This window comes from Condylura cristata, unplaced genomic scaffold (genome assembly GCF_000260355.1).
Source record: "Condylura cristata isolate star-nosed mole 26May11 unplaced genomic scaffold, ConCri1.0 scaffold00036, whole genome shotgun sequence".
Classification (NCBI taxonomy): Eukaryota; Metazoa; Chordata; class Mammalia; order Eulipotyphla; family Talpidae; genus Condylura; species Condylura cristata.
The window spans coordinates 5,473,107-5,492,890 of record NW_004567137.1 but is presented as its reverse complement, the minus strand read 5'-3'; the positions used below and the strand labels follow the sequence as shown (position 1 = coordinate 5,492,890).

Sequence of the window (19,784 nt, the reverse complement as noted above, 5' to 3'; positions counted from 1 at the left end):
CTGCATTCAAATACAAGCTTGGACTGAATTTAGATAAACAGCTTCATACGGTATTTCATGACAACATTTAACAAATAAGGTTTGTAACAATGTAATTTCATTGTATGATAAATGTCAACTTACCATAAAAAATGTACAAACTTATCACCATTTTCACCTTGTTTCAATTGAATTGGCCTTGTTCAGATAAGCAAGCCTATCTCTTACAGCAACAGTTTATAGATAAACTGTGTGAAATCGGGTGTGTACGCAGCAGTACACTGCCTCCTATCATAAAGTGATACTGCCACACTATACGTATGTTTCCAAGCCTACTTGATCTGAATCTTTCTGAATCTATTCTTCATGCTATTAAACTGAGCACATTCCACATCGTTCAAAAGTAATTACACTTTGTCTAGAGTGTAGGAGACTGTTCTCCATATACAATGAAATTCTCATTATTAGAACTGGCACAATAACTGGTATTAGCAACAGTGTGTGTTATACCATCACACAATAACTTTATGCTAAGTTTGGTGTACAAAGGTAACCAGAAACTTAAAACCTTATAAAAAACCATCATGTAAAAATAGGGCTGTTTACCATATCATCATTAAGCTCCTATTCTGTAGCTCATTTTTAAAGAACACTTGAATTTTTCTCTTTTCCTTCATAAGTTTTCTGCACAGTATTTCATACATAACATTATCCTAGTCAAAGAGCAAAAATATATTACTAATGGCTGTTACACTGTAAGCAAGGCTTATGTGAAGAATATTTCAAGATACAGCTATAATACTGCAATTAAAATTATTTTGGGTAAATGAAGAATCCCAGAAGTTGACACTGAGCCTCAGCCAGTAAATGTCTCACTCTGTTGTGTGACTGAACTGTTTTAGGACTTAAGGTTTGGTTTTTATAAACTAGTACTCTATTATCTGTCCAACCTCTTAGACAGTCAACTTAAAAAGATACTCTTCCTTCTTTTGATAAACTTCAGGAAGAAACTCATTCACATGAATATTGCTTTATGATGCACAGGGTCTCTGCAGTATTTAAAATATCAACAATAAGATATTCCAAAGTACTAACTCCAACACAATATATACCCAGAGTTCATTAAAATTCCAATAAAATATTATCAATACAAACAATAAAATAACACCCTATTTCCAAATTCAAGAGATTCTTCTAATGTTTAAAAAATACAAATGCAGTTTTTACTGGATATAAACTCTAACTATTCCAAATGTTTTAAAGTAAAAATAGGGCATTATTAGAATAAATGACTACATATTTTAAAAATCAGTCTTAGGAAGTAACCACTCTCTCGTTACACAAAACTGTTCACTCAACTCAAGAGAAACTACAGGATCCAAAAAAAAAAATTGGGCTGAGGTAAGAGTACAGTTTTTGTTAGGGAAAAAAAAAAGAGAGAGAAGTGATTATTCAGTAACAACGGGTGGTCAGACTTTCATTTCACATCACATTTGACACTAGAACAACAACAATCTAACTCACAGAAGTAGCATGCAACCAGATAGAAAATGAGAACCAAAATGTCCACCACAGTGTCCTCTGGCTACCTCCAATGCTGCCACCTGATTCTCTTCAGACATAATCTATTCCTTCACTCAGACAGACTGAAGAGAGGACACTCTTTGGACAGTCCTACGTAAATAAACCCAACTATATCAAAGCCATTATTTAAAATAGCAATTATTGCTGGCTTTGGAAAGATAAAATAACAGCTTCCAAACCAGGCATAAAAAAGGGAAAGGGTCAAGAAGGGCAGATTTCACCCTTTAACACAACTGAAGCTTCAAGTCACCTTTCCACTCCTGTCTGAATCAGCCTTGCCAACCTGGCCATTCACACATAAAGCACATGTTGCTATCAATTGCTTAGTGAGCTTATGAGTGCTTCAGAAAAAGAATCAACAGAACCAGACTTTTTCATACTTACAGCTACTGGTGACTTGATCTTTAATTGATTAGAAATTTGATAATATTTTGTCAATAAATATATGCATATAATATGTCTCTGACAGTTTATAGAGCACTCAGTAAGACCTTTTAAGAAGAGATGAACTTGAAGTATTAATACCACTAGATAGCTTTTTGGGGAGTCCCTAGGCACTTTGTTTCTTCTTCTGAAGTATTAAGCCAATAAACATAACTGAATAAAGGAAGAATCACATCCATATCTGAACCAATTCCTAATCTTAAATCTTGCATACTCTAAATATGAAGGGTCCTAAACTCTCAAAATTTTACATCGCAATAGTCATGAAGTGTAGAGAACATTTATCTCAGGAGATACTTTCCAAGTTAAGTTATACACTGAAAACACCTCTCTGAAATGTAAAGTCAGCATTATGGGGATTAACCACCAGTTTTATTTTTTCTCTAAACTTTGTGGCAATACAAAATGTAGATTTTCCAACATCTCTCAAGAATGAAGTATGAATGTCACAGATAAAGCGGCAATGAAATCTGGAAACACATTTTTCTTATATTGAACTCTATTATACAAAGAGCATGACCCATTCTCCCTGTTTTCAAAGTTACTAAACAGGAAAAAAACATATTTTCCTACAACAATAGAACCTGCTGTGTTAATATTACAATGGCCTTGTAACTAAGGGAAAAAAAAGAATTTGTGTTCAAGAACAATTGTACAAAAATATTCAATCATGCTGATGGATGGGTAGAAGTTTTAATCTATTTTACAGTTGAATATATCATGGCTATTCTACATTATTTTTTTCTTTATTGAAGCATCACAGGTTTAAAATACTATACACAATTTAAGGGAATTGGTTCATTCCTCCTCAGATATGTCACCATACCACCCTTCCCTCCAAGCACCCATATTCCTGTATTTTCAAGGTGAAACGCAGTGCATAAAAGGCAAATGTACAATTATACAAATTATAATACAGACAAGGAGAAAAGATGTAAATAAGTCTCGTGGATGAAAGAGTAATGCAGCAACTATTTTCTGCCTTGAGAAGTCAGTGAGAGCATCTCAGAATAAACACTTTGGAATTTACTTTTGTAGGAGAGACACAATTCTGTGGAAAGTTAAAATACTGAAAGGGAGAACTTTTTTAAGGTAGGGAAAAAATTGACATTCAAAGTTCACCTTGTATATATTATGAACATATATGAAAAACTTGGCATGACTGAAATACTGGATCCGTGTCAGGATGTTATAGGAGAGAAAACAAAAACTGGACTTTGGTTTTGCTATTCTATATACAAAATGAAGAACTGTAGATGAAATCCTGTGAGCAATGAAAACGCAATATCTTTTAAAGTGGGATAAATAGCTCAATCGATCTGACAGGAAAACAAGTCCAGCAGAAGTTGAAAGAAACACTGAAAAGGAGCACAGGCTGAAAACTTGAGATCATACAGGAGGATCTTCCAACTGTCTACTAAAGAGATGAAAGGCTGTTGGAATCAAGAAACATTTGAGGCAGAAACAAATTTAGAAACCTGTCAGAATGGGAGTAAGAGAAAATATCAATGCTGATGTCACTAAAACTAAGTCACATCATTTGTATTCATACTGTATGAACTCCAAGAACAGCAGCCCTTTTGGGTTACAGATCTACTTGCAATCTGAGGGAAAACACAGTCCTGCTCACAGATGCGTACACAGAATTCTCCAGTTATGACCAGGCGACCGTGGGCCGCAGTTATGAATTGCTGCTCTAGATGATGCTGCTTGAGGACAAGAGTTGTGTCTAATCAGTTTCCACACAGGCCAACAAAAAGCTTGGTACAAAGTAGGCAGTACATAGTTTTCTTTCCTTAGACTAAATTTTCTATTACTAAAGGAAAGGCTTTACTAAAGGAAAGGCCGCCATGCATCAAGCATCCCCACAAGCCAACTCCAATAAATATAAAGTAACAAACTTCTCTCATATACATCCTCAAGTATACTTAATCTTGATATATTTTTCCTTTATCTTTGTGGTATTCTTTTGGCCCATATCTATTTATACCCACCCCTTCATAGATGGGGGGTTATGTTCCTAGCACTGTCAGGAAGACCAGACCCAACAGTACTCTAATAGGGAGAGCAGTCCCTGGCAGAAGACAGTAGCTAACACTGAGTGGGTAAAGGCCTGTGCAGAGGTGCAAAGCCATGCATTTGCCCTCTTGCCCACACTGAACTGTGTACTACAAGCTTTCTCCTTTCTTTTTCCTATTGTAGCCTTCTGAAGGGGGACCGAAAGTCGTACCATAACATATACTTATACAGAGGAAGAATGGAGGTTTTATGGATAGTATAATTTAACTTCCCAAATAACTGATAATGAGAAACATAACACATGCCTGTCCTCTGTGACAGCAACTAAACATGTTCACAAGCATGCACTGCAAAGCCAAACTGCATGGGAAAGCTTGGTTTCCCACTTAAGAGCTGTGATAAGGAATGGTAATTAACCTCACCATGCCAGTTCCCTTATCTGTAAAATGGGATTAAAACTACCTCACTGAGGCCCTCCCTTGTGGCGCAGCGGGTTAAAAGCACAGAACTAAGAATCTTAAGCCACTTCCACATGAGTTCAATTCCCGCCTGCCCTAGAGGTGACCACATGGCGCAGCAGACCTTTCCTGACCTGCCCGCTGCTCCCCTCAGCAGTGTACTTCATCTATCTGCCTGTTCTGCTCCCTGCTCTGTCTCTGGTGAAGCCTCTCACCCTCCGCATCTCTGGCCTGTAACCCAGTTCTATATGAATAAATAAATAAATCTTTAAAAAAAAAAACTACCTCATTGAAAATGTATTGATTAAATGAGTTAATATAGGTAACATGCTTTAAACACTACAGCTATATAAATGCTAGATAAAACATTATTGTTGGTGGGGAAATGTTGGCATACACATAAACAGAGAAATTCTAACCTGTGAGAATAAAATGTTAAATGGGAATGGTTAATGTGACTATCAAAGAATAGATTCTATTGCACAGCTACTAGGAAATACCTGATCTTATTGACTTAATTCCACATGCAATAATGTGGTAACTTGAACAAGTGGATTTATTTCAGTATTGAGTACATTTGGCATATGTAATAATTTACTAAAGAAAGAAAAAAAAAAGGATTTAACAGACTCAGAGCTGTCTTTAAAGGTATGATGAAACATTTCTGTTGGTGTAATCTATTTCAAATTAACAGCACTAGTAACTCTGATGGAGGAGAGGAGAGGAAAAGGCAGCACAAAACTGTGATACCTACACAAGGCAGCCTTGGTGTGAAGGTCGGGACTGCATTACTGGCAGGTAAGTGGCCCTCCACCTTGCCAAGATGCTGGCAAATGTATTTAAATTCCTCAGAAGCGCAAAAGCCTAATGTGTATGTGTTTCTGCTCTTTAAACTTTAGCTAAGAGGTTATGCTGTCCTTTTTCTCTCATCCATGAATCCACAGTTCCTAAACCTTTCCGTAAATCTAGACCCCAGGAGAAGGGGCCAGATAAATTATTCTGAATTGTAAATTCTAGATAGGATGCACCAGGGAATTAATTCATTGTCAAGGAAGAGTGAATGGGGCTGAGTTATACAAGAATTATATCGTATTATAAAAGTATGCTATTTTATGAAATATGTCTATAATGTTCCCAGCACTGCAAAGAACATTGGGATCCAACCTAGCAAATCAAAAACAAAACAAAACAAAAAAGTAAAAACAGTAAATGTATTATAGTAGAAATTTTCAGACTACATTGTAACTATTTAGAAAAAAAAATTTATCATAAACATTACGCAGATTCATATTATGAATTTTCATGTTGGTTAATTTTCAACCTATTACTTATTACTTTAACATTATTCTTATATTTTGCTTGTTCCTGCTAATTGCATTAAGTCTCAAGAGTAGAATTTTTGAAAAATAAAAAGGAAATCCAAAAAAGGGGATATCTTCTACTCCCAAATGCAATCAATTTACTTATACAGAATTCTAAGATGTTAGGAATGAATCTTGTGTGTGGTTATTAAGCAGAAGATAATTTTAAAACAAAGGACTAAAGTCCAACTCATTGAGTAGCAGAATGGTCCAAAAGTGAGTGTAGGCACAACAGACCATGAGAAACCTACCATTGTACTGTGCTGAGAAGTGGGAGTCCTATGGCCACAAGTCTCTTGCGTCAGCAGAGAAACTGGCTGAAATTCCTCTGAGTGAGGCTTGTTGGGAAAACTCACATGCAAGGGAAGGTGAAAGGCTGGGAGCCCGTCACTCTCCTCTTCCTCCACTTTCTGTCTGCTTGTCACCATGGCTACCTCTCCATCTGCTTCCCCATACGGAGAGGCTGGTCGCTTGGAAGACATCCTGGAAGGAACAAAAGAGGAGAAAATAATGAAACCTCCACATAAATCCTTAATGCCGTCATTGTGTGGTTAGGGGCCATTGTAACAGAAATGCCTTTTTGTGCTGGCAGAGAGCAGGAAACCATCCAAATACCACTGCAAAGCACACACAATCAGAAACAATGGCCAAGCAGGTAGCAACAGAACAGTGCTTGTTTGTTGTGAGAATAATACACTAATATAGCACTCTCTTGTATTCTGGCTTCTTAAATAAGAGAATTCACCTAAGAACACTGCATAATGAAAGACCATTCCATTTTAAAAGAAAGAAAAAATACCCATCTAGTTTTACACTTTGATAGACTTTATTGAAGACAGAACAGCTATGAATAGCAAATACTGTTGGCAGTTAAAATAAGAAAAATAATCTAAAATTTCTTTAATCAAAAATAAACAAAATAAATGAATGATTGCCATTATAACAAATCTGTACTTATTAAATGTAAGATTATTGTGATAAGTAGAAATATTGGTTATAAGCAAACCTCAGAGCAACCAACAAAAGTTTGATATTTGTTTTAGACATATTAATAATTGAATGTATTTTACAGGCATGGTGACCTGAAAATTGGGGATTTATTTTTTTCTTCTCACTCCTCCCCAAATCACCCGATTTTGGCAATAAAGCTCTGTATCAAATTGTAAAGTAGTAAAATAGTTGAAGTTAACAGACATTTCAATTTTATTTCCACAGTTATATGAAAGCTTTAGGTACAGATTATCAGACCTACTCACTTACTAGAATAACTAAGCAAAAGAGAAAGTCATTTTGTTTTGATAACCCAATGCCAACTTGACTTGAATAACTGAACATGAATTAAAGATATATTTTTTGGTATTCAAATCTGATTGAGAATATGACCAGAAGTTAAAAATGGCAAATATTTTAAGTTAAAAAAGTTCACTTCTTTCTCATTAAAATTTTTAAATGGAAGAGGGAGAGTTAATTTTTTTAATTAAAAATAACTCATATACTCCTAACTTGATTTGACCTTGACACAGCTATGCTTTTTGCCCGACAGAGTGTTACAGAATCATCCATTCTCACTCTAGACGAGCAAAATGGAAGGCAGAGGCATTAAGTAGCTACCATCCTGCTTCCTTCAGCCATATCACTTATTTTTAAATTTCAAATATATTACACCAAGTAAGTGGTATCTAGTATTTGCTGAGTACCACTAATCCTGGTGTTCTTATAGAAAGTGTGTTTCAGTACTGAAGACATTTTATTTAGAAATAACAGTACAGTAGAAAAAAGGCTCTAGGATCAATAAACATGGATTAAAATACAAATTCTGCTAAGTGATACTGTGAAATTACTTTAATCTTTCTATTTCATTTCCTCACCTTTAAAGTGAGAGCCTATTTTTTCTCTCTCTTTTCTTTTTAAATTTACTTCTTTATGCATACAGAGCTGGGGTACAGGCCAGAGGTGCAGGGGTGGTGAGAGGATTCACCAAAGACAGAGCGGGGAGCAGAACAGACAGACTGACAAAGTACAATGCTAAGGGGAGTAGTGGGTGGGTCAGGAGAGGTCTGCCACGCCATGTGGATCACCTCTGGGGCTGGGGATCGAACTTACACTAAAGCAGCTATGGCTAGCTTGCAGTTCTGTGTCCTAACCCTTTGAGCCACCAGGGAGGGCCAAGAGCATTTACTTTCTATGACTTTTTGAGAATGAACATTATTCCATGTACAAAATGGCCAGTGGAACATCTAGCACAGAGTAAACACTCAATAAACTATAGCTGTTGCTTATTTTATAAACTTCAAAACTACAGTGTAACCAATCCCCACCCCTTAAACAACAACAACAACAACAACAACAACAAAATAATACAAAATCTCCCAGTAGAGAAATACACCTGCCAGTCACACTTGACAATAAATTGATCAAATGTTTAGCAAGTCAGTGTTAATCACAGGGATGTCAATTAGTTGAAGAATAGAGAAAAGAAAGAAAGGCTGGTAGCTACCAAGTAAATGCTGTGTAAAGAAGAAACAGATTATCATCACATTTCAGGTGTTCTAACTATTTATGATCTCCAAGCAAGATCCAAATTTATTCTAATGATGGAGAGAGACTGGCACTGGAGTTCAAAGTGGAGGAATGGTCTTCCTCTCATTGTCTGCAATTAGATACATTCAACGGTATGTAACACTTAACACTAGTTAACTTCTATAGTTCTGTTTCCACACTCTACAAGCAAATTTCTGGTTCCTATATAGAGAATGGGATTCAAAATACTCAATATCTTGTGAAACAACTATTATACTGAATCATGAAAGGGATATTTAATTATTTCTAGGTTCAACATGTAACCTGACACATGGAAAAGATACAATTATACAAATCACAGCATTTACAATTTGGTTGGGCACCTCACTTTTGCTATAATTAATAATTTGGTATCCTAATTTCTCAGTTGAGTGTCCTATCAGTTTCTCACTACCTGAAAATTCAAACTATTGATGTGAAACAGACTCTGAGTCATCAAGGCAAAAAGATGCATCAGCTAGTCATTTTCTTAAACTAACAAAATTACATGACTTTTCAGAAGCCGTGACTTTGTTTTTACAGATTTCTACAATATTAACACTATCAATAATGATTATGAATGTTAAATCCAAAATTAGACATAAGTAATATATCATAAGATAGCGTTACATTTTTTTTTTTTTGAAAGCCCTAAATTACCCTTATACAAAACTGGATAAACATTCTAGATAAATTCACCCCCACCAGCCCCCAGATCCCAACCCCACACCTCTAAGCACAAGGTAAAAAGCAGTGAACATAAAGGAGCCAGAGGCAAATCATCCTAAACATTACATTTTATAGTTATTTCAATTCCACTTTGAAGGACTTAGAGAATATTTTTTACACAATTCAAGTAAAAAAATCCTTAATGATTTCTTAAATTAGTACAATAAAAATACCTGACTATAGTTCAGTAAACAGTTAGGAAATAAAAGAAAGTAAAGTATATTAGAAAGTATACAAAGATGCAAATAAATATTTTTTTTTAAAGAGAAAGTATATGGAGAACCTTCAATTTTCTGGTGACCTTATTTGTTATTTTGACTCATAATATTGATAGTAAAACTCAACAACATTAGATTCTTTATTTTTTGTTCCTCAGCTAACAGGTTTCAAGTAGGATGGAGAAAATTTTTATTAATTTCAAATAGCACTAAGAAGACATCACAGGGCCCTCCCTGGTGATAAAACTGGTTAAAGCACTGTGAAGCTAAAGTAGCCACTGCAGCATGAGTTTAATCCCCAGCCAGAGAGGTGTGTCAGACCTCTCATGACATACCTGCTGTTCCCCTTAGCAGTGTATTTTAGTCATTCTGCCTGTTCTGCTCCCCACTCTGTTCCTGGTGAGTCCTCTCACACTCTGCACCTCTTGCCTGTACCCCAGTTCTGTATGCATAAATAAATAAGTAAATCAATCAATCAATCAATCACAAATTCTATGGTTCTAGTTCCTGCAGTTTACACTACACAGCTGTGTTGAAGTACAAGGTGCCCTGGAACAACTTGAGGATGTAGGCTGGGGTATACCTGTCTGTATGTATTCATTCAGTGATAATTTCTGTGCCTCCCACACCTCGTGGCAGCATGCTAGACTTAACAACAAGCAAAATCAAACCTTTAAGAAATGACAGACACACAAATATAGTACTAAACTACTTTGTGGAGCTATGATCATATAGTGGCTGTTAATTTCTATTCCCAGGGCCACATGGAATCTTCAAGTTATCAATAGCCATTTACTGGCCACCAACTTTGTGAAAACTCTTATGGCATGAGAATAAAATTGTAATTCAGAGTCTCTGAATATATATATTGGTTGAGAAGATTTCAAATAAAAGGGGATTCAGTAATGAAAGTTCAAGATAAGGCCAACGAACATTATAGCCAAGCGTCAAGCACCTGAGTGTTTCGGGAGGGTCAGATCCTGGAGTGCTTCAGGGAATGGGCAGCCAACAGGATGCATTTTGAGGAAAAAGGACTAAGGGAAACCTTAGGATAAATGGGGAGGAATTTCACACAGGAAGTAATGATAAAACGAAGATGCAGAGAAAGTTTAAGAAGGTACAATCTAAATCTAAAGTTCAAGCTTATTTAGCAAAAGGAAGACTGAGGAATATGAACCAAATCCCATTTTTAATCAATAACACTCCTACAGTTGCTGACTTAAAACAATGGAATAGATGAAAAACAGCCTCCCTTTAAGGGGCAAGTTGCTTTTACAAGTAGTCGCTTTTCCTTAACTTGTCCCTGTAGCATCCCATATAGTGAATCCATATGTGGAAGTAATTAAAAAAATACTGGAATCCTTTGCTATTAGCCAAGGGCTCTTTACCATCCCTCTGCAAGTTGGAAGCACCCAGTTATATTCAGATATGCACAGCAAATTGAGGGGTAGGGTAAGAGATAGAGGTAGAAAACCAAACCAGTGGTTCTTAATCTTGACTACACATTGGAATCACACAGAGAGGTTTTTAAATTACTGCTACTTGTATTTCGTTGCCAGACATTCTAAAGATACTGATTCTGCAAAACAGATGAGTTATCAGAATTTTCTTAAAGCTCCAAGGTGATTGCAATGCACAGTCAAGGCTGCAAATCATTTGTATTAGACAAAATAATGTTCTTCATCCAAGATGTCCAAAACCTAATCCCCAAGGGCTGGGCTCCGCAGCTATGATTCTGTTAAGGATCTGAGATAAGGCAATGATTCTAGGTATTCTGAGTAAGCCCAAAGCAACCATAAAAAGTCTCTAAGACTGGGAGGTGTAAAGACGAGAGTCAGAGAGAAAGATTGGAAACCGGTATGCTGGAGAGTGGAGCCATGATCCAAGAAATGCAAGTGGCTTCTAAAAGCTACAAGAATCAGTGACAGATTCTTTCTCAGAGTCTCTAGAAGGAGTCCTATAAACACTTTGATTATAGGACTTGTGACCTTCAGAGCTGTAAGTGAATATGGCAATGGAAAACTATGACACCACATTTTTCTGCATTTCGCATTTTCTCAATCTGAAATGCCTCTGCCCCAGATACACCCAAACAGCATGTCCCTCTCTTTATTTAGTTTTCTGCTCCAATGCCTTGTCCCAGAGAGGCTCTCCTGGTTACTCCCCCTAAACCAGCACCTCCCTCTCTTATTCCTTTCTCTATGATTTGCTCACAGCACTTCTCAATACCTGATGCTTTATCTTACTTCTTTTATAATTACTTGTCTCACTCTGATAGAAGATCTGAGAGAGAAGATCTTATTATCACTCATGGCTATGTACCCAGCACTTAAAATCATTTCTAAAAATAGTAGTTTTTCAATAAATATCTGTTGAATGAATACCTACTAACTAAAACCAGGAATCTCTAACTATTCTCTATCAGCAGCTTTGAGAGCTAGTGTTATGGGACAAATAGCCTCAGAACAAAAAAAAAAGTTTTTAATATTATCAGAAAAAAGGGAAATCTCACTCAATGAAAACAGAAGTCTTTTTAATAACTTCTGTGTAAATAAGTTTTAAAAAAACCTATTTAATTAGACATTTTAAAATGTCTGTGGAGGTGTGGTGTAGAGGACAGACATCTGAGGAGGTGTGAACATATTCTTCTAAATCATATACAGGGTTGTAAAGCAGTGTTACCTCAGTAAAAATAAAACAAAATTAAAATAAAAGAATAAATAAAGTAACTGGGGTGGGGGAATCTTTTTTTTTATATTAAGAGTATTAAATTTGAACTTTACCAGGAATGTTACATAGTTATTAACAGACTTAATAGAAAGGTATCAACTAGTTATTATTTTAACTTTGTCTGCTTAGGATCTGATCTCAGCTGTAATTATTCTGGAAAAATGACAACATGTATAATACCAAATATGGGACTATTATAGAATGGAAGGCCAGGATGTGAGCTACTTTCCTTATCTAGAAGTTTCTGTTTCAAGCTTTTTTTGTTTTGTTTTTCCTCTTAGTGTTCTAACCTTTGACTGGATAATTCAAAGATGAAGTCCTAGGAAGCAGTGCCTTCTACTGGCTATTCTTCTGGATTAATACTTGTTTAAGGTTTGCAATTATATACCCAAAAAGGCTAAAAATAAATGTTAAATTAAAAAAAAGCAATTACAAATTCCAGCTCATTTACAAAGGCCCCCTTGCTGCCATAATTGGAGTAACTTGAGCCCACCTCAAAGTGAATCAACTCTTATTAGTAGCCCATATAAATCTGGATACTAGTGTAAGCAATAACATTTATTCAATTGCTTAATGTTTTTTTTTTTTTTGCTTTTTCTACTTCTTAGTATATACAATATATAAACTAGAACATAAGCAATCTGAAAACATTTTGTAATTGCTTTAACTCCCCAAACACATAGCATATCTCACACATAAGTCTACTTTTGACCACTTTACTTAATTTTTCCAGGATTAATACTTATGATATAAATGTTTCATAAAAGTCTTTCAAATTGTTCTGTATTTTCCTCAACTAGCCTAATCTACTATGCTGAATAAGATACAATTAATTATATGGCAACACAATTCCCAGCACACAGTTGGCACTAAATGTCTTTTTCTATGAATAAATGAATGAATTGAAAAGTGTCTATTTTGTGCCATGCAAATTACCTTTGTGCTATGGAGGAATCAGGCAACTTAGATATGAAGCCCCTTCTGGTCTACCCTGAAGAAAGCTACAGTTTAGATGGAAACGACACTTACGCCCAGCTCATCCATTCATTCATTAATGGAAAAAGATTTATTGAAATACCACCATGTGCCAATAGATAGAAACATAATTAAGAAGCCAAGAAAGAATATTTTAAAGTAAATGACTTCATAAACATGAATACAGAGCTGATGTCTTGCTCAAATAATCAGAGAATGCTTACACAAATTTCAAGAATATAACATGATAAAGAAAGATGGATCAGATGTCCACAAATGCAAAGATTCTAGACAGGAGAAGTGATGTTAACAAGTCAAAGAAGTTTTTAAGAAGAATCCTGGATAGTGAGTAGAATGGTTCATTTAAAGCATGAGATTCAAAGAGAAGCAAACACAGATAAGTATGAAAGTTAGAGACCAGCTAATACTTATTCTGGTTAAATCTTATCAATTTTGAATGGCTAAACCAAGCAAATGTAACATCGAAAAAAATAAGAAACTCAGGTTTAGAAGTAAGTCTTTGTTGATTATAGGATAAAGAAAGAAAAATAGCAAAATCAGAAAATACAGAAATTACTTGGAAGTAAAAACAGCCATGTTGCTTGTGCAAAAGCTGAGTTTAACCTGTGGTTGTAATTCTACTTAACTGCTTTCACAGCTGCGTGACTCAGCATTTTTATTATTCTTGTTTCTTAAGAAGAAATTGAATCATAAGTTGGTTAAATATTTTTTGTTATGCTACCTAGTCTAAGCACAAGAGACAGCTATTTAAGAACATAATTTTCTGAGAGAAAAATAAGAAGAAAATAGAGCAAAGGAAACAATAAATAGTAAACTGGCAATCCTTCATATACAAAGATTTTACTACTTTTTAGATCTCTTGCGTCTTGAATTTTTCTACCAGCAAAATTATTTGTTCTGAGCATTTATATATTCTTACCTGTTTTCTTTTGTAGTTAAAGTTGTTATGAGGAAGCTAATCAAGATAAGAAATTAAACTTTACATTTTATCAAAGATTATTCACAATAAAGTACCTTTCCAATATGGAAAATCAACAGAAACTTCTAGCATGAATACACAAGTTTCATTCACATGAATGAAATAACCCATACCCTTACTGGATTTATAAACATATAATTGGACAAACAGCATATTTTATTTTGAAATAATTTTATTAATTATTAATGAAATCCTATTAATGAAATAATGGCACTGCTATGATTATAAATTTTAGTTACTATTATTATTGTTCATGTTATGGCTCATTCTTTTTTTTTCCTTTTTTATGTTTTAAATAGCTTCATTTTCCTACTCAAGAGTCAGGCTTGTTTTTACTCTGAGAAAGATTCTATGTAGATTTTGCCAATTATAAATGATATTCAGAAGTCTCCTATATAGAAAATTTATTTGTGGTAAACATTATCAAGCTTTTATATTTCCTCTTGTTTTTATTATGAATACTCTTTTCCATCAGTTTCTGATATAGAATATGCCAATCTCTAGATTCCTCTACACGTCACTTCCCACATACAAAGACTTCATTAATCATATTGCTATTTAGAGGCATGAACAAGTTCATCAGGTCCTAGCATTAACTTTAAATGGAAGTAGAAACATGGATTCCATGGAAATATAAAACAGACAATGAAGTCATAAGTCATAAATAGGACTCAGCTCCCATGTAATATTGTAATATTGACTAGATATTTTACCAGGGTAGAAATGTATTTCTATTAATATTCTAACAAAACTTACCATACATGGTCATCTAAAAACAAAAGTAATCTTTGTGGTGTAGCTACTGAAGAATACATTTATTAATGTCTTTTTGGAACTAATACTTATACATATTAATACTATATTATACACAGTATTAATATACTATATTATGCATAATTAATATAATATCTAGGATAAATACAAGTATGTATGTATTTATGCATATATATACACACATGTATATTTATATATATATATATATGTGTGTTATATATATATATAACACAACAGTTAAACTATATTTAAAACCTCATTAATTAAATTGCACTTGCCAGGAACTTTCAAATTGACCTTTCCTAAGGCTGTTCACTGTATTTATCCTATCAGGTGTTTCTAAGCTATTCTCTGCATTGAGATCAAGAAATTCATAAATCATCTCTTCTCCCATAAGAATAGCAACACTTTTAATACCTTCTTGTTCTTCACTTAACTAGCATTGTTCCTCTTACCAAATAGCTTTTCCCAGCCATATTCAGTACTGCAAAGAGTCAGAGGTGGAGGGAAAGACAAGAAAACCAAAGAAATTAAGAGCTTCAGAATTCTCAAAAAAAGGGGTAAGTGATAACAAAAAAAGAGTTAAAGAGAAGAAAAATCCCAGAAATGTAATTTTCAAAGATATCAAAAATAAATAAGTGCTCTTTAACAGGTAGTCACAGAATATTTTGAAAGTGTTTAAAATAATGTACCTAAAGTTAAAATTCGCTCTATAATGTCCTTTAATTTTTTTTCTAACCAAGGGAGACAGAGAGGTAGAGTATATTCAGAAGAATACTAATGGTAGAGGATTCAAAATCAGAATCCTCGTCTACTTCTTTCCCATAGAGACTCCTTTATCAGTGAAAATCATTTAAAATTTTCTCCAAAATTACACCTTGTGTAATTTTCTAAATAAAAAGACTGCATTATCATGAATAACCTAATAGGGACTAGAGTGAAAATATTTCAAAGCTAATAAATCTGCCAGCAAAAACATCTCATCTTTATATATTTATTATATTTATTATAATATATAATCTTCATATATTTATTTATTATATTATTTTAAAGTTAACCCACAATTACTAGGTGTCCAAAAATACCATTTCTGATAAATAAAAAGGTAGAAAGAATATTAAATTTGAGTCAACTGTAATCTTCCATGTTTTGAAACTTAGAAAAGGTAGAACTCATTGTCAGTATCAAAAGAATGAAGGAAAATTATTTAGAGAAATATTTGTGATTCCTAAATATAAAGTCACTAAATACACAACAAAGAGAAGAAGTAATACAAACTTTTACAAATTCAAGATTTGGAAAAAAGGTTATGAAGCTTTTATAAAAACAAACATCATCAAATATGGCAAAAACACTTTCTATTTTTTTTAAAAAATCTAACTTTACTTGGCTTAATGTCTATTATAATTTTATTTCCTCATTTCAAAAACAGAAACACCTAATTTCAGTTATTAAACATTCAATCATAGAATCTTTTTAAATGTCTAGCACGCTAAATTTCAAGCAGATCCACTTGAAGCAAACATAATAGAAATGATTAAGATAGTTATGTTGAAGAGAAATTTCTGTTAAGTTGTAGAAAAAATGACCAAATACAGAATTTTGGAAAAATACAAAACCATAGATAGTAATTTGCTGTGAATTACTTAATTCATGTATTGTTATACATGTGTCATTAATCAAAAACAAACAGAAAAAGAACCTTTAACCTTCCGTCAGCTACAGGTTAAAAATGTCAAAGTCCTTTTGTTCTGATTGTTTATAAATTACTTTGAATAATCTAGCATTAAGATTTTTGTACTAAATGTGTTATTATAGTTAGAGTGGGTATACTTTTTAAGGAAATAAAAAGCTTTTTCCATTTAAGTATGGGGTTTGCCTTTCTGACAGCTCGAAGTCCACAGGATGTGGAGGGATGATTTAAATTTTACATCAAAATTGTGACTGCACTAGATTTTCCCCCTTCTCAAGGGAGGCATTGTTCTTTCCTTTCCATAACCAGGCGTGACAGCGCCAGACTGGAGTCACACGGCTGGTCTCTGAGTCAGCGTGAAAGTGCTCACCTCCTGAGTTTCCCCAGATGCTCAGCTCCTTGCGAGTCTGCAGCCAAGCACTGAGTTGCCACACACTCCATTCCTGGGACAGACAGACAGAGGCTTGCAGGGCAAGATTTAGGAATTAGCAAAAACTGTCTCTTCCACTACATGCTGTAAAAACTTTCATTACTAACAAATAATAAAACCACCTTGTATTTGGTATGAGCACTATTTAGCTGAACCAAAACTTGAGACAAATTGTCTAATAAGTAACTGTGTGTTTCTGAGTTAAAGAAATAGTATAAAAAAATCTCAATGTCTTAGGGATTTTTTGAGACACATGGTTTCCACATGTATAAATTGCAAGTTTTACTAGTATAGAAGAGAGAAATATATTCCATGAAAAGCTCATCTATTCTTAAATGTTCTTAAAAAATTTTTAGGGTCCCTACAAAGGGACAATCTTCTCGACTCTCATTTCTACAAGTGAAATAGGTATTACTGTAATTCCTACTGTTCTATCTTTTTATGAACCTTTCAGGGGAGCTTTAAGAGGTGTGACTTGTCAACATATACAACTGTGTGTGTGTGTGTGCAGATGTGTGGATATGTACAAGCCCATGAGGGACAGATAGAATGATTGTTGTGGGGGAGAAGAGGAGTGAAGGAGCAGAGGGAAGAAGAAAAGGGAAGAAGACAACTATATGGAGAAAGAAGACTTTTACTGAACTAATGAGATGTTAATAGGTATTACTAGTCTTTCTTTTATTATGGACTTTATTAAGAGCTGGACATCAACATCTTAATAATAATATGTCAGTAACTTACATTCACAATTTAAAATTGTTCAGTTAAAATATGCTTTTTAAAGAAAAACAAAAAAGTAAAAACAAATTTCTTCCATTGTGTTTACCCACAAAGAAAAAGGAAATGAAATTGAGTACTTTCTAAATTGATACTAATCTCTTAATTACAGCTCTCTAAAGTAATGTTAATTTTTTTCACATTTTCATAAGCTATATGACCGTGTACATGTTTAAAAGTATACAGGTGGGTGGGCATGGTTATAACAGCCCCATAAAAATAGGTCACCATATCACAGAGAAAGCAGACAGACTTCCATTCATGAAGAGCACTGAGAAGGTGAATTGCACATGTAAAAACAGCTTAAGTAGGAAACAATATTTAGTTAAGCTTAATGATATTAACCCATCTGTAAAAATAGCACTTTATTTGTTTCAATAACTTGTCCTATGGCACACACACAAATAAAATATAAAATTTTGCTTTACAAAATAATATCTTTAAGTACTTATTTTAACCCTTCCTTCCCTCCCTGCCTCATTTGGACTTCCTTTTAATTTCCACCCACACTCTCTTTCTGACTCTCTCCCCTCTTACATTACTGGCTAAGTCTAAATAAATAGCAAATTGTTCCATAATCAAAAGTGACTTATTCTTAGCATGGTGTATGTCTTGAAATAAAATCTGTGGCATGTTTAATTTATTTAGGATATAATAATGATGACAAAAGTAATTAAATAATCAGTCTAGTTTTAATTTCCTTTGTTTTCAAAGGTCATTGTGAAATCAAGCAAGTTAAGCCTTCAAAAGCAAACCTCTAGAGAATGGTGTGGGGTCTCCCCACCCCAGCAGACATGAGGAGGCTCACAGCTAAAAAGAGAACTGAACAACAGCCTCAGATTGTTGAGAACTGTCTAAGTGGTCCAATAAAGAAAAATAGAATGACCCACTCTACCCTCTCTGGAATCCAAATAATTCTAAGAAGTATAGGTTTACACATTGTTCAATTCTGTTCAATTTAGGGGCTCAATCTTCTTTCCATGCCCAATATAGACTTGGTTGCAGTTTGTTTCTACAACAGCTGTTAAAAAAAATGAACAAAGTAGAAAACATTTATATTATATTAAAAATAGACAGCAAAGAACATATACACAGCACACAAATCTTGCCTAGGACAACAGCTTCTGAGGTGATAGATACTTGTGCTAGGCGAGGCTAAACTTCCCAGCACAACAAAAAATCTGCCATTATAGTCAGGCAAAGTCCAAAGTAAGGGTGCAGTGCCAGAGACGGGAGCATCTATCAACCCAAACTCTAAAGCAGCGGGGATGCAGCTAGGGTTGATGTTACAAGAATGCTGAGTCTCTTCATTGGTTCCTTTCATGCCAAAGCCTCTTTGCTTGGATGAATATGAATTAAATCCATAAGCTTTCTTATTTTTCTAGCTTGACCTCTAAACTCATTTTACGTCTTAACTGTTTATATTCTTCCCTCATTAATCTTTCTGGTTTTAGCACATTCCCTGTTGTTTTTAGAGGGTGAAAAAAAAAAACTTTAAAAGAATGGGTCATACTGCCACTGTGGGCAAGTTTGGAACATTAGCTTTTTTTAAAAATGGGTACAAACTGTTCAGCAATAACTTAAAGGCTACCAGTTTCCTACCCCTCAAGTGAAAATTCAAAGGCATTCACTTAGAGAAGAAAATCATCAAACTCATGTAAAGGAATACCAAATATAGAGACACAAAAGACCCAGCACATAGCTCACAGTGGATTTCAAATAGCATCATGACTTAACAGAAATGTCAATACCAAATTCACATTTTTTAAAAAAATTTAAACATGTTGTATAGGTAGACTTTTGAGACTTTTTTTTTTTTCCTTTTTTGCTTTCTCTTTCAATCAGTTTGATGGCTTAGCACACATAATGTAAATGTTCTTTAAAGTACCATAATATAAAGGTCTCATTTTAGATTGTACCTTTAGATTGTAATTTTTGACACATATTACTGTATCTTGTTTAATTATTTCCTATTTTCTAAACAGTAACTGATAAATTAACATAAATCATTTTATGACTATCATCATAAATTCTGCCAGTACAAAAATTAACAC

The 19,784-nt window shown here is 34.2% G+C and overlaps 1 protein-coding gene across 6 annotated transcripts in view; it reads right to left on the bottom strand.

Annotated features, from left to right (window-relative positions):
- SOX5 (SRY (sex determining region Y)-box 5) overlaps nucleotides 1–19,784 on the bottom strand; it is a 695,778-nt gene that overhangs the window by 325,869 nt on the left and 350,125 nt on the right. For 5 of the 6 annotated variants that reach the window (XM_012732907.1, XM_004693212.2, XM_004693208.2 and 2 more), the window contains one exon: nucleotides 6,097–6,328. In XM_012732907.1, the coding sequence (XP_012588361.1) occupies nucleotides 6,097–6,327 (231 nt within the window). In that variant the 5' untranslated portion in view covers nucleotide 6,328. The remainder of the gene's footprint in view (nucleotides 1–6,096; nucleotides 6,329–19,784) is intronic. The other variant, XM_012732908.1, reaches the window with a different exon arrangement.